Source organism: Chrysemys picta, chromosome 4 (assembly GCF_011386835.1).
Source record: "Chrysemys picta bellii isolate R12L10 chromosome 4, ASM1138683v2, whole genome shotgun sequence".
NCBI lineage: Eukaryota > Metazoa > Chordata > Testudines > Emydidae > Chrysemys > Chrysemys picta.
In genome coordinates, this window is record NC_088794.1 from 18,372,032 (window position 1) to 18,396,916 (window position 24,885).

At 46.3% G+C, this 24,885-nt stretch overlaps 1 protein-coding gene across 1 annotated transcript in view; it reads right to left on the reverse strand.

Moving 5' to 3' along the window:
- The window catches only part of MAPKAPK2 (MAPK activated protein kinase 2), an 80,951-nt gene extending 57,609 nt beyond the window's left edge, over positions 1 to 23,342 (reverse strand). The window contains exon 1 of the mRNA XM_005306451.4: positions 22,756 to 23,342. Coding sequence (XP_005306508.1) covers positions 22,756 to 23,028 — 273 coding nt within the window. The 5' untranslated portion in view covers positions 23,029 to 23,342. The remainder of the gene's footprint in view (positions 1 to 22,755) is intronic.
- Between the last annotated feature and the right edge of the window lie 1,543 nt (positions 23,343 to 24,885).

A 24,885-nucleotide genomic window follows, 5' to 3' on the forward strand; every position in this document is an offset into this window, starting at 1 on the left:
CAGAAGTGTATTCCATTGAACTGAAATGGCTAGAAATATTTTACGTGAAAGCTTAGATTCTGAAGGGACGCAATAAAAAACACTCACAAAGGCTGTAAATCCTCACAGTTGGCAGATTTTCCAGCCCCACAGATCTCTCTCATCCCTGAAAATGACTTTGGAAATTGAATGAGGGCTTTGAGAACCCCTGTCTGTTGCTAGGCCGGGGTCAGGAGAGGGAGACTAGATCCTTCTATAACATGATACCAACACCTCCAACCCCGAATGCACATGGATGTGTATGTGCACACAGCCCAGGTGATACCAGCCTGGCAAACTGAAACAGCCCTATTTTATTCTCAGTCAAACTCTGTAATTGATCTGCATCGTATTTCCACAGAATGCACTGGACATCAGCTTTTCCCTCCATTCCCAGGGCGACAAGGCTCTTCTACAGATCCCCCGATTCACAGAGCAGGCAGGCGTCTTTCCCCTCCCGTCCTGCAGACAGGAAAAAATAGCCACACTCCTATTTAAAAGGGGAATCAAGGACCTCTTCTCACCCGGCTTGCACTTCACTATAAGACTCAGCAGACACAGTTGCTAAAATCAGACTCCGGCGTTCAGATAGGTGTTAATACGGCGCACTCTGGTGCCACCCAGAGCCTTAAAGCAACACGCTAACACTAATCAGTTAAGCCTCAACACCCCTTTGAGGCTGTTATCTGCACTGTACACCTGGGGAAACTGAGGCAAAGCAGCTTGCCCAAGGTCACACAGCAGTCAGGGACATAGCTAGGGACAGAATCCATATCTCCAGAGTCTCAGATCGGTGTCCTATCCACTACACCGTATTGCCTCAAAATATATCACCCGAGAAGCCTGCCAGGTGCTTTGCAAACAAAGAGACAAAGCACCTGCCCTCCCTGCAGAACACGGGGGCTTTTCACCGCCCCCTCCACAAACACTAACCCCTTACTTTAAGATCTGCTTTCACTGAGGTACTCTGAGCTCCCCGCTCACCACAAATAGCCGTAGAGCCAGGAGTCAACAACACAGCTAGAGCTAGTAAACACTCAAACCCCATTTTTTGTAATTAAAACGCAGGCATCAGGAAAGGTTTGCTAATCCTTTTAAGCAGCATGCCCAGCGGCCCCCTGTTAATCAGTTCACAGCACATGGCTCCCCACTTGGTTACTAGATAAATTTAATAACGAGGGTTTGGGGTGCACAATGGCTCTGATTTTACACACACACACACACACACACACACACACACACACACACAGACACACCCCTCCCTCCCTACCCCTGCCACCCCAGCCCTCCTGACTGGAATCCACCTCCCCTCCAGCCACTGGGGACTGTTCACCTCAGACATTTCAATAGCCAGTCTTCAAAATAAAATTCATTTGACAGACCTCCTTATGGCTCCCAATTAATTTTGTTCAACAGAGGTTAACCGCTAGAGCATCCCAGGGGGACAGAGACAGCAAGGGAGGATTTCACCCAGCCCCAGGGCACCGGCTGAGCAAGGTGAAAGTGCACACCAAGCAGGCCAGAAGGAATCCCAGATCTTGCTTTGCAAGAGTTTAAGCTTCTTCAATCCCACTTATACAAGCAGCATTATGAAAAGAGCTTAGGGCTCAAGGAACAGTGGGACCAGCCAACTTTCAGACAATCCATCCTCTGTGCCTCTCTCCGTACTCCCCAGTTCCAGAAGTCTAAAGGTTTATCCAAATGCAAAGCCAGCTCCCTGCAGTAAGAAGAGGCTAGTTTATAAAGGCACTTAGCACAGCTATCGCACTTCCAGGGCCCGATTCTCCTCTCCCTTACGCTGCCTTCACATCATGGCAGCTCCATGGAGTTCAATAGTCGCCCCAGATTTACATAGGTGTCAATAAGAGAGAAAGAAACAATCAGGCTCTCAGTCTTCAAACGTTTTTTTTGAATGCTTAGTTAGTCACAACTCTCACACCCCCAGCAAGTAGCTAGGTAGGTAAGTATTACTCCCACTTTTCTCCCCATTGGCAAATTGAGGCAGAGAGAATTTTAAGTGACTTCCCCAAGGCCACTGAGGATGTCTGTGTCAGAAGCAGGATTCAGGAGTTCCTTGCTCCTAGTCCTCTGCTCAGAGCATCTCTCCTCCCGCCACCAAAATGGGGAGACTGAGGGCTTGTCTACAGAAAACTGTTCCTGATTAACTCCATGTGTGGACACTTACTGCAGAACAATAATGTCTTGTTTCTGTTAATGCACTCTTGTTCTGGATTAAGAGTGTCCGCACATGGAGATATTCATGAATAGCTACCGCACTTTAAATGCAAACCAACTTTCAAGTGTAGACAAGCCATAAGAAAGCCAAAGAACTGGAATTATATAATTTCTCTCTCTCAAATGATTTGAGAATTTTACTGTGTCCCTAGTGGACAGCCCTGAACTGAGCTTTATAGTTTAGTCAACAACCCTAGTGAGTGTCCCAAGTCAGAAGGCACTTAAATACATCATTACAGGTATTCTCCAGATGCTGGATTTATGCAGAAGATAATCACTGTGCTTGAATGCCGAGTAAAAGCAGCTAAGAACCCATTTTTCGTTTATAAAGCCTCTATGGCTGTGAGCCTTGGGTGACCGATAGAAAACACCAGTAACAGCACTTTCTTTGGAAGAGCCTCACCATAAAGTGGGAGGATCGTCGCACTAATGTCAGTGTCCTCATAGAGACTAATATCTTCAGCACTGAGGCCCTGATTATCCAGCACCAGCTGAGGTGGAGCGGGCACTGTGTGCACATGCCTGATGTACGCCCACCAAGGCAACTGCCGTACGCCCAACTCACCAAAGGAGAAAGGAAAAGGGGAGGCCAAAAGAAACGCTTTAAAGACACCCTCAAGATAAACATCAAGAGATGTGGCATTGACACCGCACACTGGCAGACAGCAGCCCAGGGTAGGGATAACTGGCAAAGATTTGTCAGAGAAGGAACGTTCACTTTTGAAGAAAATCGCCCTGTCCTGGTCGCAGAAAAACGCCAGAAAAGAAAGACAACGGTCATGCAGCAATCGTGGCCCAACCCTGTCTTCCAACACCACCTGCAACGTCTAACAATGAACCTGTGGCTCAAATCAGATTCCTCAGTCACCAAAGGACCCATGAAAATAAAACCTGTGAAAGATCATCCTCGACCTCGAGGGATCACCGATGATGATGAACCCGTTTCACAGCCAATAAAACATGTTTTACTCTAGAAATCTGGGAACCCATCGGACCGCTCTTACAAGGGAAACCAGTCTGGTCATTTCAATCAAGTCCTGGGTAGATACAAACACAGAAGAGGGTATATTAGAAACAGGGTGACCAAATGTCCCGATTTTATAGGGACAGTCCCAATATTTGGGGCTTTGTCTTATATAGGTGCCAATTACTCCCCCGCCCCGATCCCGATTTTTCACCCTGGCTATCTGGTCTGTAGAAAGAGCTACAAGCATCTGACCTGCTGAACATAAGATCCTAACGAGACCTAGCAGAATTTGCCAACCGTCAGAATTGAAACACTCTGTAAGGGCATTGAGTCAGGAAAAGAGGAGGATTGTTTGCAGCTGCATAGAAAACAGCCAAGAAACCCTTCTCAGTCTCACTTGCTGAATTTTACAAGGTCAGAGTCTCTTCTGCCCTTCGGCTCCTCAAGGTAAAATCCATAAACACAAATGCCAGCAAAGAGCACTGCATGCGCACGCAAACGTACTAAAATGACACGGGAAGCATTCATCTTCTTCCATAGAGAAACTTCCAGGAACCCTCCCAAAAGCCCTGAGTAGGAGGGTTGTTTTCTTTGCTTGCTTGAAAGGTCCTAAGCTAGCAGCCCTCGAGTCTGAAGTCCCTTGGTCATAGGGCAGCAACATGGCACATCTTAAACCACCCTCTCCCCTTTGCACTGGAGGGAACCACAGTAGTAGCAAGAGCTTGACTCTACAGTCACACTCAACTGTGGCCAGCAAGGGACCCTTCAGTGCCAACTCCATTGGTTTTGCAAAGCGGACTCTTTCACAATGGAACCAAGCTCATGTGATGACATTAGCATGTCTCTCCTCCCGCTGCCATGCATTAGAAGGGACAAGGGCATGAGCTCAGGGCAGACCAAGAAGAAGGGGGAGAAGGAAGAGGAGGAGAATAACTCCCCGGGGGTGATATCAAGATAGTAGTGTGCTGGCAAGAGAGGCACAGTTCTAAGATGGCTGCAGACCAGAAAGTCGGTAATGCGGAATCACACCCGTCACTAACTTGGCTCCGATCAGGAATAGCAAGCTGCATGATCCTGCCTGAATTTGTACGTATAACCTAGGAGACAAGCTTCTTCCGCGGGAAGCACCAACCCCGCCTCCTTTAAAATAAATCTCAGAAGAGCATCATTTCTTTTGTGTTCTCCAGATACTACTGCTCCCTACTGGAGGGAATCAGAGCAGCTCAGCGATGTGTCCCAGGCCTTGTGCCGCTAATGGAGTTTCTCCCCAAAGACCTTGGAACTGGGCGCTTTCTATGCTCACTGTCACCATGAGGTTCTGTGTAGCCATGATCTGCAATACGCAAGATGTTGCTTGACAGCTGTGAAGCTATACGTAACTATGGATTTTTGGCAAAGCTTGCTTTCCTGCCTTTCACGGGCAGTGATTTTACGCCCAGGTCCTGTTTGGGTACATTCCTGTATTTTACTGATGCAGTGACAACAAACAGCAAGGAGAGACAGGTAAAGTCTGTGTATGTCCCGGACAATTGGTCCAATACAGGCAAGTGTTCTATTGGTTATTAAATTTACTCTTCGAAAACTTAAAGGGTCTTAGTGACAGGACAGCAAATCTAGCTTTCACCACCCCGACCCTCCAAGAGTCTAGGAAGCCATGGGATCTGTCGCACAGCACTATGGCATGGCCCTGTTTTATTCTCAAGCTCATAACCACCTGATCAGGACTGTGACACTGGCCATGAAATTTGTGTGTCCCTTTCAGAGAACTCTCCCGTCATCCTTCAACACTGAGGAAAGACAAAGGGATTCCAGAAGCATCTCTGCCCTTACAATGGCCAGCCCATGAGTTCATCAGAGCAGATGATGCTGGGAACTAGGTTGGGCAAGGGGAAGGAAACAGGGAGGCAGACGGTTATAACTTTACATCCAGGCTTCCCCTAGAAAGTCTGACTGGGTGGCTGCCCAAGGGGTTACTGCACCACTCCCAAGCTCCCCAAAACAGACCCCTCCAGCACAGAAACCAGCACGCCTCAGAGATGCACAGCGAGCTGCCCTCAAGCGACCCAACCAAAAATGTGAGCCATGAGCTGCAGTATATACACATCTGCTGAAAGCCGCAGTGTCACTATTTCTCTAGGATGATGATGTCGTTTGAATAATTATACCAATGTTAACATTGGCAGACTCCACCGCAAACCCACACAACAGAGTCTTCGGCAGAAGAATTACTCATCCAAAAAGCTGGCAGCGCAGTTCTGATGACTTCTAGGAGACATCCCAACTTAAAAATTACTGGCAAATTCTCATCCCAGGAGAAAGAGAGGTCTGGTGGAGGCCAGCTAATGCAGCAAAGACCAAGTGACTTCTGCAACACCCGTCAGTGTTTTCCTGGCAGCCTGCTGTTTATATGTGCAATGGAATGAGAGGGGGTGGGGGAGTCACGCTAATGCATGTAACCAGGATTATTGGCAGAAGTAGGATAATAGGCACCGTTACTCAGGAAGCTCCATTTGGTCCAGCTACGCTACTACTGGAAGAGCGTGTCACTGAGGCACGGGCATAGGAGTTCAGACATCTGTTCCTAGCTCTGACGCTGACCTGCTGGGCGACCTTGGTCAACTCACTCAATCTTTCTGTGCCTCAATTTCTCCCTCTGCAAATAGCAGCAATCCTTATCTTCCTGCGAAGGGGAATAAAGATTTCATTTGTTAATATTGCTGTGAAGTTTTTAGTGGTTCAGATGAAGGATGCGATAGAAATATTACTACCAAAAAAAAAAAAAAAAAAGTGTTCGCTGAAGCAGGATTTCTAAAATCAGATTCAAGTCGCATGGATTTTTTGCAGCATAGATGAGGCCCACACGCCTGGGGTTCTGCAGCCATTTCTGAGCGGCAGTTTGTGACAGGCGCCCCCCATCAGTCTCTTGGATTCTGAGAAACAATGATCTGCAGCTGCCAGGATGCCTTGCCAAACTTCCACAGAAGTTCCCAGCTTGAGTTCAGACTGGATTTCCCTGAACACACACATTTTGGCAGGAAGTCTAGGGGGGCTTTTCAGGAGACCACGACGGCTGGATGTGTCACTCCGTGACCGAAGGACACTGCAAAGCAGTGGGAGTTGGGAGGCTTGTTGCTTAGTTTTCAGACTGCTCAGATCTAACCACCCACCCTTCTCCACCAGACACCCCAGGAGACTGTAGCTTGCCAGAGAGCTATAGATAAGAGACAACGCAATGCCTCAACCTCCTCACCAGATGCATGGGTTTGGGGCTCTTCAGATCGCTTCTAGCAGGTAGCACAAGTCCTCAGGAAGGGGAATGGTCACCAAGCCCGGAAGAAAATGGCAATTCAACAGGAACTTGAGTGTGGAGAAAGGAAAGAAGGAAGCACAGATATAAGCAGGCATGAGCAGAGAAAGATGCAGCTTTTTCTCTAATGTAGGGAACAAAGCCACCCCAACTTCAGGGCTTCCATTTCAACAACACCTCTTACAGACCAGAATCCTCCACACCCACATAGATTTATCCCACTAGCCCCAGCTACTCATCCTGCATTGCCAGTAGCTCCTCCCACCTCTCCCAACCTCCAAAACACCCCTGCAGCTCAGGACTTCTGTGGGCCAGTGGCTGCTCCATTAGGACAGACTTGAACCAGGCTCAGGGCACAGACTTGATGGGCTATGCAGAGTCAGCAGGGAAAGGCACCGTGTTATCATGATCCCACAACCAGTTTAAGTCTGCAGCAGCATGGAAAGGAGACATCATGGAATAAGCTGAACATGCAAGAGTGGGACAACGGGTGTTCGCTACAGGAGTGGATGGAGGAGCAGCATAAGGGCCTGGGGGTGAAGTCTAAAGCCTAGCCATAGAATAGAATATCAGGGTTGGAAGGGACCTCAGGAGGTCATCTAGTCCAACCCCCTGCTCAAAGCAGGACCAATCCCCAGACAGATTTTTGCCCCAGATCCCTAAATGGCCCCCTCAAGGATTGAACTCACAACCCTGGGTTGTGCCTTGCTCACAAAGCAGGGCAAGGATGTCTTGTGTGAAGAGAGCTGCAAAATTCAAGTCTGGCTCAAAACTTCCACAAAGGTCAGACGCATTCAGATCTGGGATTTCAGTTTGGAGCCCATCTCTAGTTTAGGCTACAGCTTGCTGGACAGCAAGAGAGTCACCTGCATCCCTTACACCAGAGGCTTAAATGATCCCATTATACATAACGGGCCCAGGCAGCTACAAGAAACCTGCACGCTGGCTCTCGCTTACTTAAGTGCCAACAGCACGCTTGGTGCTGTACAAACAGAGGAAGATGCTGTCCCTGCCCCCAAACAGCTCCCAACCTAATACAGGTCAGACAGTTCTTGTGCAGTTATTGCACAGACAAGCCGCACCACACACCAGCACTCCCCATCACCCTCTCCCACCACAAACATCCAGGCAGCAGCTCTCACTACCCACCACGCGCAAGACAGTCAGTCTGCCAGGGGTGGCATTTTCATGCTTCGTGGCACCTCATGAAAGATTCAGCCTTGGTATGTTTCAGACCATCTCAGGTCAGTGGGATTTAACAGCATGTGGGTCCTTAGTCCCTGCCTGAGGCCACTAAGAAGCTGTAGGGGTTAATGCAATTCCTCAGCCTGCTGGTTACCAGGGTGGATAAAAAAAAAAATCATTGATTTTTTTTTTTAAATAAAAAAAATTGGATTTTTTTAATTTAAATCAGATTTTTTTGATAAAATGCTTTTTAAGGAAAAAAGCAATCTAAAGATCATTTTAATTAAGATACATTATAGCTCAAAGATATCATCTCATCATGCAATAGGGATTATAAATTCTAATTCTTTAGTATGAAACAATATATTCATGTGATGTTATATTGTAAATGAGTTCCAATGGGATTAGGGACCCAATCTTATGGGGTTCCAGGGGCTTCTGTATAGATTATTTAGGTTAATCTTTCTATCTACCCAATGGGACTCAGCGTTCAGTCTAGAAGATACCACCAGAGATACTTAGTTTTGCAGTTCTCAAACTGTGGATTTCTGTCTCCAGAGGTAACATGCGTGTTAACAGCAAAAATGTTTTTAAATAAATAATATATAGAGGTGAGAAATAACAGACCTCAACCTTATTGTCCCTTTGCAAATTTGTGTGCAGAGTCAATCCCTTACTGCTCTCTAAAAGTGCAAAGTTTCAAAAAGTTCAATTAATAGAAGATTGTTGGGGGCAGAATAGATCTGGACAAGGAGAAGCCTGGAGATAAATGTGAGAAGGGAAGGACAGGCAGTAGAAACAAAAATGAAATTGTTTGAGCAGCATATTCCAGAAGTCTTGAGGTATTTCTGAGTGTAGCCTTCATTGATTTGAGATCTACTATACCATTCTCTCACTAGAAGGGAAAACCTAAAATGGCAGCAGGCCGTAAAAGAGACCCAGTTTGGGAATGTTTGCCAATGATGTTTTAAAGCAAGTCACACTGGTGAACGTCAATTAAACTTGGATTCAGAGACTGTTGAAGTGATAATTCACTTTTAACAGCAGTAGCTTCTTCTGCTGGTGGAGAGAGAATATTTTCTTCCTTTGGACTAATTCATTCCAAATTGAGAAATTGTTTGGGACCTGAAAAAGCAAGAAAGCTTGTTTTTCTTTTCCAGATTATGAACAAACAGGAAAATGAAGGCGAAGACGACTGAGTTACCTGCAGAAGCCAATATTTTAAGTTTCTCATGTTGACCTGGCTGACATAGTCAGTTTAAATTATTTTTTTTTAATATTTCATTTAACTATTTTAGTTAAAAAACAATTTTAACAAAAACAAACCTGATTTTAAAAAACTTGAATGTTTAACTAAATTCAAAAATCCATATGCTTGTTTTGTTAAAATATTATAGGTTTGCTGTTGAAGAAAAAAATCCAGAAACCATAACGTTGTTGTTTTAGCTAAATAAAACAATTTAAATGTCTGTCTGTGAATTTAAATGTCTGTCTGGTGATGTTCTCCTCCTAATACAGCACGGCAAGCAAATCCTCCAAATATTAATGATTAACCTGTTGAAGACAGTTCACCTCCCAATGCCTTCATAAATATCTGCTTCAATTACCTTTGGTAAATGAAATAACCAAACAATCGTTCATTTTCTGATATAGCTATAAAACTAATCTGAAAGGTTTTCAAAATAAATCACTTTAAAAACGTATAGCATGTACCTTCTAAAAATGAAACCTACATCTCTGAGTTGTGAAGAATATGTATTAAGGTTATAACAACCAATAAGAATGCACTTTTATGTAGAAATCCATGATTAAATCGACTCTTCCTGACTAGCGATTTAAATCAAATCCACCCTGCTGGTTACTAAAACCCTTAACTCCAAAAGGTTGAAACCTTTGGAGTGACTCAGCCACCAGGTATGAGAGAACAGAGGCTTCAGTCTCCTAATGCTCCATGCGTTTGGATTCAGTTGCACACACCCCACTCTAATCCATCTGAGCTGTTCCCTCGCCACCTCCTTAGGTAAGTTAAAGATCCAAGCCAGAGCCCTTATTAAGGAAACCTACCTAGGACACAGGGTACAGAAAAGCTAAGGAATTTCTCACCACGCATGTCAGGAGCGGATCCGTAGCCCATGTCAGCGCTGAAAAGGAGCTCATTATGGGTAGCTGTGCATGAAAGGACCTGCTGGAGCATCTCAGGACATGAAATTCCTTTGGCCCCATCCATACTGAAGCTCCAGTCACGGGGAAGAACGATGTTCCAGCTGAGCCTCGAACACAGCTCCAGCTCTAACGTGGATTCACCAGGTGATGCGGACTGAGCCGGTGTTAGAACCAGGTCCTGCTGGCCTAGGTCCCTAATGTGGTTCAAAGGAATTTGTACCAGGATCCCAAATTCAGACTGAAAGGCTAGCACAGCACGGTGCTTCTCAAGAACCAGCATTGCTCTAGGGGCCTTGGTTTTTGCACCTGCCTAGCTACTCTGTTGCCTCTGTGGCCCCGGCCCCACCCCTTCCACCTGAGGCCCCAGCCCCCGGCCAAGCCAGAAGCTGGAGCGGGCCGGGAGCTGGGATCCTCCACCTGCCCAGGGTGGGGGGCCGAGAGCAGACCCCAGCCCATGTCCCCGCCTTACGGGCCCCTCCTCCCAAGGTAGGTGGAGGGTTCACGGCTCCCACAGCTGCCCACGTGTCTCTTACCCAGCTCCAGCCCGGGCACGGGGCCTTGGAGCCGCAGCCTGGCCCTGGTAAGAGTCGTGCAGCCAAGCAGCTGTGAGGAGCTGCGGACCCTCCACTTGCCCTGGGCGGGGAGCCCAGGACCGGGAACACAGGCCAGGGACAGTTCTGGCCCCTCCACCCCCCACCCTGGGCAGGTGGAGGGGCCGTGGTGTGGTGCCCCTTGCTGCCCGGGCTCCCCCGCCCCGGCCTGGAGAAAAGTGGATGGGCCAGGCCTGTTCACCTGTTCTCCTGGCCCCCCTATTCTGGCGTTGATGATTGATGTAGTCTTGTTTCAAACAGAACTACATTAACATGCACTAGGTACCTTTTAGTGCTTGCCAGCAGGGTCTCCACGGGGCAATCAGAGCGCAGTAGCGTAGAGTGCTCTATAATTCACACCCAATATGTTGCCATGTAGACAAGCTCTTAGGCCCAGCCCTTGACATTCACCAGCCTCAGATATCTTGGGCTATTGTAGCAAGAGACATATCACTGTCAAAGACGCCAGAATTTATGATCCTTCCAGGGATGCCAGCTCTCTATGTTGAATCCAGTTGAATAGCAGTATTCACCTCTGTCCCCACACAGTTAGGTCCAGCAAAAAGGACTTTGGGGGTTCTTAGTCTAACTCCCCATTTAGAAAACAATTTTACCCGTAGTCTTTTGAAAGCACGTAAGGGGCCTAAGTCCCATTGGAAATTTGGGCCCTAAATCACGTAGGCACTCTTACAAATGTTACCCCACAAAGCGAGTCAGCATGGCTGGCAGGGCGTGTCTGAGAAGAAGAGCAGACGGGAGGGGAAGGGAGCTCCATATTGCATTCCTGAACTACACCTGGCTGCAGCCAGTACCAGCAGTCCCAAGCGTTTTCAGCGCATATGGAACATGCCCAGACCTCACTGACATCAAGTGATCCGAACTGGAATAATTTATCATCTTTGGTACTTCCAGATTTCCTGCTCCCTTCCAGAAACCACCCCTCAAGCCTTTCAGTACCAAACTAGCAGCCCATCCTCCTGGTGCTTGAAGCAGACAGGACTCTCACCCTAGAAGGAACTTCACCAGCTGAGCCACATTCCAAGCATGCTTCACTCATCCTATAAACAGTGCCTGACTCAGACACATGCACCGGTAGGTTCTGATGACAAGAATTCACAACTCCAGAGAGATGGGGCAAGACTGCCCAAGAAACCCCAGGCTAGCCGATAATTTAGGGGCAAGGAGAGAGCAGAAGATTTGCGCTCTAGGGATCAGCCCTTGAGCTATGTTAAAAATTCTATGGCGAGCCTGGTGGCAGGGCCACCTTATCAGCGCTGAGCCAAGTGGATCCACATCACCCCAAAGAGAAAAAAAGCCTGCAAGCTCATTCTGGCCTGGAAGAGGCTTGCACCCCATTCCCTGGGGAGCGCTGCCTCACATTCGGCTACCTAAATCCATCCCACACAAGCGGGAGAGAAAGACAAAGTGACATACAACCTGTCAGCAGTCCCACTTTCTCCCCATCCCACATCAGGTGAGGACTTCTTGCCTTGGGGGGTTCGGCTGGAGGGGGGGGGGCACTGCCTACCACACTACGCCCACTAGCCTCTCCAAGCCAAGGATGCTCATGGACGCGGCAGTAAGGCACTCTCCTGCTCTGCAGACAACTATGGCAAGGCAAAACGGGAGGCAGCGCGGTATTCTTGGAAGCTGGGAGGTGAGCTCATGCAGTCTGAATGCCGCAACCTGAAGCCCCACACAGGGCCGGCTCTGCTTGGAGAGAAGCCGGCATTAAGAGAGGGAGAGAGCCAGACAACAGCTCAGAAAAGACTCTCAGCTGATTCGACTGGCAACAAGGGAAATATTTCTCAGAGAAAGAGAGGGGACCTTCCCACTGCATTCTCCCACCGTCACCTTAACACAGAGAGCGAGTCTAGATCAGAGAAAGCCCCCAGGGTCTGATGCAAACATAGCACCGAAGAGCAACTCAGCATGGAAACTGCGTCTAGCCAGGATCCATATTTCCTATTTGGGGGGAGGGTGGCTAACAGACCCTCATGGAGTGGGGGGGCCTCAGGCCTAAACAACACTGGGGGATACCAGCCACCAGTGCAAGCCCCTCACACTGGCACATCACTGAAATGTCAAGAAGAGGCTAAGCAGCAGCAGTGCTAACCCTGGCTTGTGGCAGTCACGTCTGTCTACACTAGAGATTTGCACCACTGGCTGTAACTGGGGGAATCCCAATGCAGATAGGGACTTAAAAAGGAGCCCCCCCCCCAGCTGTAGCTATTATTGCAGGGTTCTCCTCTCCCTGCCCCAATCTGCTTTGCCCATTGGATTTAGCAAAACGCCCTCCTTTCCTTCCGAACAAGGCACAGGTCTGCTATTCCTGGCCTGTCCCATCAGCGTCCCTTGGACAATAGAGTCCAAGGCCATAACAGCAGCTAGTCACCGATGCCTGAAAAATAAATGAAATAAATAAACCAGCGATGCTGCAGTCTGGATGTTTCCGTGGTGGGAAGGTGTATAAACAGGCTGGTGAGTTTTTGTTGCTGAGACACTTAGTGCAGTGACCCTTTAACCCCACGGGGTGCCAGACAGCAAGTAGCCCAGGTACCTAAATTCCAGCTCCCCAACCTCCAGCACTAGCTCGCTCACTGCCATGCACACTCGCACTGTTGCAGTGCCATTAGAAGGGTTACTTTGAACCACGTATACCTAAGGATGCTTTAGTCATCACTATTCAAAAGCCGTATGTAGGCTTACGTATACACATCACAAAATCGCCGTCACGATTGAACACTCTTGCCAGACTCGGAGGAAGAGACCAAAGAGGGAATGAGCACAAGGAACTACCCCCTTGCTCCCAGGAGTGGCCCTTCGCAAAGGCAGGCACACGGCTAGGGGATCCTTGCACTGCACTGCGTCGTGAAGATTTCAGGGCGGTCAGTCTAGAACCTAGCACTTATCTCTAAAGAACAGGGAGGAAAGGGTGAAAACAAGTCCGTAGTGCCCTAGCCTACGTCAAGGGAGCTATTTGCTCCCTTCAAGAAGGAGGGTCCAACCCTGCCCATTCAGAACAACTGGCCAAGATCAGTAGGCTATTACAAATCTTCTCTTTCACATCAGAATTGCAAATTAATGGAAGTTTTAAAAAGGGAAGATGAGAAAGCCAGGAAATTCAGACAAAAGGAAGCATGATGCAACAAAGATCTGTTATAACACAACATGCTATATGACCCTTACGGTACTGCACAAGTTAGAGGAAAGGTCTATTAGATTATCAAGGCCCATCTCTCCTGGATAGTGCAGGACCATTCCTTAATGGTGCATTTTCTACTATTTTGTGAAGTCTAGGTTTAGACGTAAGGTGACCAGATGTCCCTATTTTATAGCGACAGTCCCGATATTTGGTGCTTTTGCTTATATAGGCACTTATTACCCCCCACATCCTGCCCCGATTTTTCACATCTGCTATCTGGTCACCCTATTTAGATGTCCCAAGCATAGTCCAGTGGACAGGGTACTGGCCTAGGAGAGATGGGAATAGAACCTGAGTCTGCTACCAAACTCCTGCATAGCCTTGGGAAAGACACTTCATCTCTCTGGGCATCAGTTTCCTTCATCTGCAAAAGGCGGGTAAACATACTGATCTTCCTTTGTAAAATGCTTTGAAATCTACCATCACAAAGCACTAGAAAAGAGCCAAGTATTATAATTAAGAGGCTGAGTTTCCATTGTTTCTTTAGGGTCCCAATTCCTGAGCACAGAGCAACAGTCAACCCCCCGTGGCCTGGCTCTTGTCAGTTTAACTCAGACACTTTCAAAACAAGGAGATGAGTGGCTGCCATTTATAATAATTTAGAAGGGATATGACAACTCCTCAATTACTGATATGAACTCAGAACCCAAATCAGCAGAAACCTTCAGGCAGTGAGGTAATAAACCACTGCCCTGGAAAAAAAACTCTAATCATTGGGTTTGTCACAATTTTAAAAAAAGAAAGAGTTACATGAGGATATTTTTGGTTTTCCAAACTACACAGTGAGGCAAAAAAAAAAAAGAAAAGAAAATTCCCATCAAGGCCAGGGTATCAGAAGTGCTCTGAACAGATCACCCCTGTGGCAGGTCATCAGAAGGGAGATATCTTCACCCATGAGCTCTAGCCCCAGACATTCATATATTCTAAGACTTAGGGGTTTAATAGTTGGGGACTGGGAGTTTCAAAGGAGTAAGGTGTCCAATATCCCAATTGAAATTCAAATGGGAACCAGGTGCTTTACTCCCTTGAGCAACTTTGAAAAATCCCGCTCTTGAAGGAAAACTTTCACAGTGGAAACAACGTGGTTATTTGCAGTGTCTTGCAGGTAGTGGAAGGGGCCAGGATTCTACTTTTCAGCTTCATGCTCCTTAGAGCAAATAATCAAGAGAAGATTGGGGGGAGAGGGAGGAGGCGCTGGTGTATTATCTATTTTTTAAAGACGGAGAAGGCTTTCAAAATAAAACCTTTACAAAACGAAGTTCAATGAGCATAACATGAAGTGAGGGAACAGCAGAGCATTTTCCAGAGTTCTCCCGATCAAAAGCAAGGCCCAGCGACTCCTTGCTAGAGAAGACCCTTCTGTTAACATTCTGCACAGAACTGAGTCCTGCTGGAGGCTAATTATAGCTTCAAGGGAACTACTGGATCATGTTCCATAACGTTTATTGTATGACAACATAAGGGCCATTGACAGATTCACTACCTGGTTAAGGGGAAAGACAACACCCATAGAACCCTCTCTGCACTGCAGACAAAGAAAAATCGAGTTGGATCCATGATTACTTCGAGGAACGGCTCATAAAGGGCAGCTCTAGAAGGCCCGTAGAAGTTACTAAGGATCCGAAAGGTGAAATGAGAAACTAGTGTGTTTGGGTTGGGAAGAATTTAATGGACATTTCAGCTGAACCATAGTGGAAACAAGAGGAAATGTGCAGCTTTTTCCATTCATTTGGTAATGTTAAGCAATACACAGCTGCTCCTTTAGGGAGTGGAAGGATGTACAAGGGTCCCAAGAGCCGTGACGAGACAAAGAACCCTGCCAACTTCTGGTCATGTGTTCTATAGAGGAAGAAAGAGTTCAAGAGCTGAAGACTGACAAATCAATAGATCTCAAAACACTTGACAGAGGGTGGTGGGTTTCATGATCCCCACAGCACATAAGGAGAACAGCAGCACAGAGGAAGTAATTTCCCTAACATGACACAGTCTGTGGCAGAACCTGGACTAGAAACCAGTCTTCCATCACCTAGTTTTCTGCCCTCCACCCCCAGACCATGTTGCCTTTGTAAAGCATACCCAGACACTATGGTAATGGGCATCTCCCAAGTGCAATACCATTCATGTATTTGGACCTTGCCCCTTTTATTCCCACAGAAGCCATTCCACACATGTAACCTGATGGACTCAAACTGCACTACAGGCGATGCATTTACTGGCATAAATTTACTATGAAGAACTGATCCACTTCAGTCCATTTTCAGTGGCTAGAGGCATTCATGGAAACGAGTCCCATGGAGAAGCTTCCAAAGCACCACAGATGCTAGTGAGTTACCTTTGCAGGTATGACATTCCCAAAGATACTGTTCTGTGCGCAGTCTTCATGGCGACGGCCAGATGACAACTACCTAGAGTTGAAGTTAGAGGTTAGGTTTCATAAGCAGAATCTTGCTCTGCATCCTAGAGCCCCAATTGAAACACATGGCAGAGAAAGCGATTCACAAGGAAAGCTATTCACTAATGTCCATCCAGCATTAACTGAGCCTCCAACCCAGATTACCTGCAATTTCTTTGTAAAAAGCTGCATTAAGGCAGACAGCCATTGATCCAGATCTCATCTGAAGATTAGGCTTAAAAGTACATCTAGGAGTAGAATTTACAGTATGCAACATAGAATTAGGTCTTGCCCGCTATCCAGCGGCGGCTCCTGGCACCAGCGCTCCAAGTGCGTGCCTGGGGCGGCAAGCCACGGAGGGTGCCCTGCCGGTCCCTGCGAGGGCAGCATGCCTGTGGGAGGTCCGCCAGACCTGCGGATTTGGCGGCAATTCAGCGGTGGGTACACCGAAGCCGTGGGACCGGCAGACCTCCCGCAGGCATGCTGCCGAAAGCGGCCTGCCTGCCATGCTTGGGGCGGCAAAAAAGCTAGAGCCGCCCCTGCCGCTATCCTACCTCTGCAATCTGCTTCACATAATGCCAACAGCCCAACTGCAACAAAGCCAAGTAAAGTCGGCAGTGACCTACATACAATACGTTTTCCAGAAATTTCAAATCTAATTTTCTTCTAATAAGAAATCACACCAAGCTAGGAAAATATATACCCATATACACACCACCTCATGTTTCCTACTGCTCACCACAGCTGCATTGCCCTTCGCTCTCAGACTGCCAGATGTTGATGAGCAAATCACTGAACAATCCACAACAGGCCTCACGCTGCTTGCTGACAAGAGCTTTCCATGAGTTGCCGAGCTCTGACACTTCCCACTGGGGCTATCACCCAGCACCTTATGGGACTGAGCCCCTAAAGGAGAAAGCATCCAAACCTAAAATCCTATTAAGAACCAAAGCTAATTCACCGTTTTAAACAATGCTATGCCTATTTAATACTGGTCAATTTATGGATTCCACTTGAGATGTTTTTCTGCTGCAGTGATCAGTAAAACACTAATCAATTAGACAATAACTACTGATAAGTCAGAAGTTAAAGAGTATCTATTGTTTTTAACTAGACAGTGTATTCAAACGAGACTATAGTCCAGTAACTTACAAACATGCGCTAAAAACATACTTTATTTTATTAAGCAATCAAATGCCTCTGCTAAGCACTCACGCACTAGATGAGGAATGAAGAAATTAGCCCAATTACATTTTCTGTTACTGAAGTTTATATATCTCCCACTGAACTCTAAACGGTCACATTATAGCAGTGGATCTCTAACTGAAATCCTAACAAAGTATCTAAGACCTTGGAATAGAGAGATTTTATAATACTGTACGTGGTTTTACAAAATTCCTGAGGGACAACATTCCTGAGCACACAGAAGCAGAAGTCTTTAATATTAATGAGATTGACAGTTGTTTCCCCATCACTGTAAGATTGCATTAATACATATGACCTTTTGGACATGAGATATAAACAGAAAAGTTTAGAATAGAAATGCTCGCCTTAAAACCTAACAGCACAAAGCAATTTCACCTTTGGCTTCTGGCTATGGGCCTCTTGCATTCTTTTTAATGTCACCAGAAACAGCAACACCTGATGCAATCAGTTCTTTGTATCCAAGTTATTCAGTTATTCCTCTTACTCTGATGCAGATAATGAGTCATAAGAACGTAAGATCAGACCACTAGTCCATCTAGCTCAGTATCCTGTTTTCAACAGTGGCCAGCACCAGATGCTTCAGAGGGATTGAACAGAACAGAGCAATTATTGAGTGATCTATCCCCCATCATCCACTTCCAGCTTTTGACAGTCAGAGGTCTAGGGACATCCAGAGCATAGGGTTGCATCCCTGATTATCCTGGCTAATAGCCACTAATGGACCTATCCTCCATTAACTTAATGAAATAGTTTTTTAACCCAATTATACTTTTGGCATTCACATTATCCTCTGGCAACAAGTTCCACAAGTTGATTGTGTGTTGTGTGAACAAGTACTTTGTTATGTTTGTTTTAAACCTGCTGCCTATTAATTTCATTGGGCGATACCTGGTTCTTGTGTTATGTGAAGGGGTAAATAACAATTCACTTTCTCCACACCATTTGTGATTTTGTACACCTCTATCATTTCCTCCCTTAGTCTTCTCTTTTCTAAGATGAACAGTTCCAGTCTTTTTAATCTCACCTCATATGGAAGATCTTCCATATCCCTAATCATTTCTGTTGTCCTTCTTTGTACTTTTTCCAATTTTAATATATCGTTTTTGAGATGGGGTGACCAGAACTACACACAGTATTCAAAGTGCGGGCGTACCATGGATTTATATAGTGGCATTCTGATATTTTCTTTCTTATTCTCTATTCCTTTACTCATGGTTCTTAACAGACTGTTGGCTTTTTTGATGGACACTGCACAATGAGCAGATGTTTTCAGAGAATTATCCACAATGACTCCAAGATCTCTTTCTTGAGTGGTAACAGCTAATTTAGAACCCATCATTTTGTATGTATAGCTGGGATTAGGTCTTCCAATGTGCATTACTTTGCATTTATTAACACTGAATTTCATCTACCATTTTGTTGCCCAGTCACTCCGTTTTGTAAGATCCCTTTGTAACTCTTCCCAGACAACTTTAGACTTAACCGTCTTGAGCAATTTTGTATTGTCTGCAGACTTCGCCACCTCACTGTTTACTCCCTTTTCCGAATCATTTACGAACACGTTGAACTGCACAGGTCCCAGTACAGATCCTTGGGAGACCCCCAATACTTAACTACCCACTGTGAAAACTGACCATTTATTCCTACCCTTTGTTTTCTATCTTTTAACCAGCTACTGACCCATAAGAGGACCTTCCCTCTTATCCTATGACAGCTTACTTGGCATAAGAACCTTTGGGGTGGGACCTTGTTAAAGGCTTTCTGAAAGTCCAAGTACACTATATCAGCTGGATCACCACTGTACAGATGCTTGTTGATCCCCCTCAAAGAATTCTAATAGATTGGTGAGGCATGATTTTCTTTTACAAAAGCTGTGTTGACTCCTCCCCAACAAATGGTGTTTGTATGTCAGATAATTCTGAGTCATTCAGAAGTTCTGAACAACACTCTACAGGTTTATAAACAGATCCACCCCCAACTAACAGAAAGCAGCATTTAGATCTATACACACACTACATTTGAGCAAAAACATCCTATTAATGAGGTTTACCTTTTAGGCCTATATCTTGACAGGGAGTATCCGAAACTCATTGGACAAACAAAGAGCATGTCACATACACTTGTCAGTGTGAGATCGACAGAGTGTAGTTTGCTCTGCTAAGACCCTGAGCTAACAGCACAGCACTTTCTACTGGGCTGTAAGGAGTTGTTTACAGCAGCAACTGTGCTGCCCTTTGAACTGACACGTTCGATGGCTCAGCTAAACTTTTTCCTCGCTATAAGAACATGGGCAATGGAAAATCAAAATTTAAAAACTTACCAAAGGAAAAATTCAGAGATGAATTGAATACATCAGCCTCTGTGAATTGATTCTGCACTTCCCTCCTGCATTGTTACATAACTCATAAGCAGGGAGATTTGACCACACACATTCGCAACTGTCCATCTTAATATGTCCCTCATTATATGGTAAAGAGCTAGTGAAACTGAGCAAGGGACAAGATCTGAGCAAAAAGTGAGAGTCTGTGATTTATGTTCCATTCTTAATATACACCTCTACCCCCATATAACGCTGTCCTCGGGAGCCAAAAAAAAATCTTACCACGTTATAGGTGAAACCGCGTTACGTTGAACTAGCTTTGCTCTGCCGGAGCGTGCAGCCCCGCCCCCCTGCAGCACTGCTTTACCGCGTTCTATCCGAATTCGTGTTATATCGGGGCGCGTTATATCGGGGTAGAGGTGTATAGAAATCCTGTGTTGTAAAAGGCACTTTAAGTACATCCATGTAAATAATATATCAAACCTAGATCCTGAACATGTCTATTGTATCACACTCCGGTACTGACAAGATAATCAGAGCTCAGAGGCTATGCTATTATCTCAGCCAATATTTTGATATGGGGAGACTCCTGACCCAAGCTGTCCCTTTCCCTATGCCGTACCCTCTAGTTCTTCTGCTTTTGTTATTTCACACAGGAAAGAATTAGCAACTGCTATTTAAGTCATTGAGTCAACTTTAAATGTAATGGAGGAAAAAAGCGTGTCTGTCAAAACAGAGGCTGATCCCGCTCATTTACAACATAAAGGAAAAATTACCGTGTCTGTGTCTTCCTCAAACATAACACTGCAACTAATGAGAAACTTCCATATTTCCAGACAAAAAAGGGAAATATCTGCCATTCAGTTGATTAACTTGAAGAACTTTTTTCCCCCCAAGAAAATGTATTTGTCTTAATAACTTATCCCCCTGCAGGCACCTCAATTCTGAAGGGGGTTCATAGCTGACAGAAGAATTTTTTGTCAAAAATCTACTTCTTTATTATTTTAGGATTAGTGACTTGTTGGCTTTAAGCAGATGTGTTGGCTTAAAAAAAAACAAAAAAACGCAGTCAAAACAGCAGGTTTTGGGGGGGGGGGTTAATCTTCACAATTAACAGGATAACGTATAGTGTTTCTGAACAGCTAATGTGTGGGAGCAAATTGTGCCTAAGCTATGGAATGTTCAGCTTCACTGGAGGAGAAAAATTGTACCCATCTTTCCTAGTACTTAGCATTACCTATATCAAAGGATCCCTCTAACAGAGAAATACCCTCCCCCACTCCAAAAAAAATAATAATTTGAAAACAGGGAAACTGTCAAGTTATTTAGATGCAAAATGTATATTTTAGTACAATATCTTATTTATTGGAAAACCTTTCAAACAAAGGCATGTTACGGATTACCGCATAGAGATATAGCACCACAAACATAGCCACATCTGGGGTGGAGAACAGTAGCAGATTGGTGTACAGTACACTGCACAACAACTGGGGAGCAGGGAGGGTAATTAAACAGGGAAAACCAGACAAACGTCTATGCTTACACAAAGTGCAATGAGATCTTTAGTGCCCACACAGAGGACCTTGAATTTTAAAGGGCTTATCCAGAAAGCACAGAGAGTAAACTCACTGGATCAAATCGACAAGTCCGGAGGTTTCAATGGATTTCAAACGTGATGCTTAGGTCACTAAGGCATCCCTTTCCCATGTCATTTTGCTTTGTTTTAAATTAAAATGCCATACAACCTAATTTTGTCTTTCTTAATGAGAATGGTTTAAGGGGAAACTGGACATTCCTCTAAAGTGATGGAAACACAGAGCAGTAACAATGGAGTGCAGTAAAGCCAGAAAGTGAAACTGACTATCCTGTTTCATTGTCCCAGCTGAGTGCAATAAAAACAAATAAAACGCATATTTGTTAAAAAGTTCATTTGATTTTTTTTAATTATTTATTTTTATTATTACACTCCATAATATGATCATCTCTCTACAGCATCCCTTCAAAGCACTGAATTACTGGTTCTGCCCCGGTCCAAGAGACCACTTGTCTTTAAAACAGATTCTGCTTTTTGTATTTACATTCCTTGTCAAGCCCTATCTGGTGCTGGTAAATTTCAAGTTCTCTCTTTCTAAGCCATATCAGTCAGGTCAGACCTCTAAAGGGAAAAATCACTAGTAATTCCAGATTTGGAGTAAAGAGTCTGGGGGGGCGAGGAGGCAGAAAAGGGGAAAGGAACCTAAACTAGTGCAATCAAAGACACTACCACAAAAGAGGGTGGCAGTTGTGTTCTCAAAACCACAATAGAATTTATTTCTCTTACAAGATATAATCTTCCCTGCAGTGATCACTGAAGTGCCCACAGGCCTTAAGGGCAGCTGTGAAGTTACGGAGCTCCTTTCTCTTTCTTCTCCCCTTCCCACCACCCTTTTACCAAAATAATGGCTCTGGAAAGAAATCAGAGCACACTCTCTCTCCTCCCTCTGCAAACACAAACTGCTTTGACCAGTAGATCCAAGGAAACCACGACTAACATACACACACAGAGATTGGGGGGGGGGGGGGGGAAGAGAAAGGGCCCTATCAAACGCAGTCAATGTGAACAGGCCTAGGAGGCTCTGGGGGGGTTTCTCCTCTCCCGCTGGGAAGTCCTGTTTTGCAAGGGGGAGGGAGGGGAATTAAATGCTGAGTTTCATTTTTTAAAAGGCAGAGAGATTAGATCATCCAACAACCCCCTCCACCCACCGCACCCACCCACCCTACGGAAAAAAAGAGCAGAGGTAGAACTTCCCCAACTAGCCCTTCGCAGTGAGTAAGTGGGGAATTTGTGCCCACACCGCGGCAGGGGGAAGAGATTCACAACTGGACTCAGCGATATCTGCCTAGGCCAAAGTTAAAGCACCATTTTTTCTGTCGGCCAGTTTTAGGTACCTGTAAATAATTCTGCCGGTAATTTTACACGGAGCAACCATGGATCAATCCCCACCCCCCAATAACTGCAGGTACCTTCCCCTCTACTCTAACAGCACAATAACTTCGGTGTCACTCCTCCAAAAACAGTCTGAGGCAAACTTGGGGGAGGAAATAAGGAATGTGGGATCAGAGGCGGAAAGATGGGCGTGGGCACATCAGCCCCCGCACACCCCTTTCCCTTCCCCCTGCACACTTACCTTCAGAGCAAATTTCTCTCCAGTCTTCTTGTTAAAGATTTCCAAAACTTTCCCGTTGATGCCCAGCCCCAGCACTTGCGTGGTGACCTTGTAATCATCCGTGATGGCATTTTTCTTGATCTGGAGGCCTGATTTCACGTTGAACTGGGGGAACTGTTGCTGGACGGGAGGGTGCTGCTGGGGCGGCGGCTGCTGATGGGGGGGCGGCGGGGGCGGAGGAGGGGGGGTGGGGAACAGCACCTGGGGATTCGGGTTCGGAGAGTTGGACAGCATTGTAGCAAAGCCGGGGCAGCCACAGCGGTTCCTTCCCTTTGCTCCGAGTCCCCTCCTCCCCCCACAGTGGGAAGTTTGATCTCAACAGGCGGAGGGGAACTAAATCCCCCACAGCTTTGGAAGGGGGGGGGGAGAGGGGAAACAATCGCCCCTTCTCCTGGGGAAGGCTCGGAGCCCTCCGAGCTGCTGCTCACCCCCCGGGTCTCCGAAGGGGAGACGCTGCTGCCCCCCGCTCAACCCCCCACCCCCTCCCCAGGCTCGTCCCCGTGCCTGGCTCGTTCGCTCTTTGGAACGCGAAGACAGGAAAAGGAATCGCTACAATGTATCGACCTCGGTCCCTCCCCCGGGTCAGTTTCACGGCACTGATGTCACAGCCTCGCCTTGACTGGCTGCCTCCCCCTGAAGGGGCGGGGACTCAGAGGAGAGAGGGTAGAAGGAAGGAAGGGAGAAGAGATGGGGAGGGAGGAGGAAAGAAAGGGGGGAGGGGAGAGAAGTTAAACTTTGGGAAGGAACCGAAGAATGGAGGGGAACGGAGAAAGTCTGAGGAGGTTGGGGTGCGTGTTTACCTCCATCCTGCCACCCACAGGCGAGGAGATTGGGGAGAGGATCCCCTCAGAGCCCTCCCCCAGGCCCACACAGACCTGCCAGCTTTCCCCTGGCTCTCTGCCTCTTCCAACATCACCAGAATTCCTTGGGATCCCCCCGCCCATTCTAAGGAATAAAGCATTTGCAATGAGATCTGTGCTTCCTGGAGACTGACCTTCATCTGATCAAACCATTCCACATCTGAATTGTACCATGGTCCTGATCCTGCAACCAGCTTCATGCCATCAGACCCCTTGGCCCCGTGCTGAGCTCCATGGGGATGGTAACAAGGTGATCACTCAGTTGCTGGGATTTGGGCAACTATGAAAGCTTGAAGAAGAACAGGAGTACTTGTGGCACCTTTGAGACTAACAAATTTATTAGAGCATAAGCTTTCGTGGACTACAGCCCACTTCTTCGGATGCATATGAAAGCTTGGGAAATCTTTAGCAAGAAGACTGGAGATAAATTTGCTCAGGGGAAGCAGAGGAGGAGGGAGAGCCAAGGTATGGGGTGGGCACCGACTTTTTGTTCTGGGTCTGGTACAGCGCCGAGCACAATGGGGTCCTGCGCTATGACTGGGATTCCTTGGTATGGTAATAAGAAAACAATACACAAAAGCAAACTTAGAATAAGAACCCCTCCTCATATGCCTACACTGCCTCGTCCAAATACAGAGATGTTCACCATTAAATGGACAACAACAACAACAACAAGGAGAGGGTAAAACTGACCCTTGTTCAGAAAGCCTGTATGACTACTATGCATCACTTCTGATCTCAAAATAGGACTTAAAGGGGACTTAAGAGGTGCATAGACTTTGTTCTGGGCCCCAGCATAGGGATGAATTTCACCCCCAAATGCATGAGTGCCATGAACCTTTCATTCAAGTGTCTCCACAGTGAAGGACCAAAATCCAGAGAGCTGGCTGAATCAGGATGAGTTTTGGGGAGCCTCTGAAAATAAGCGTATGTTGATTAAAAATAAGTGACATTTGATATAGAAAATGCCCATCGTGCAAAGATGCTTCCCTTATGCCGACACAAAGAATGCATAAGGCAAATATTAAAAGCTCTTATGCCATTTCCCCCAGGCCTTTTGCATTTTGGAAAGGCGATTTTTTAGAATAGGCTGGAGCAGGTGGGGAAAGAATACCACATATTTGCACACATGCTATTACAGGAGAAGCTGGAGAGGCCATTGGTAGTTGTCAGCTCTGCTCAGCCATCATAAACAATGTTGTTCAGTTTGTGGCTGAGTGCTTGACATGGA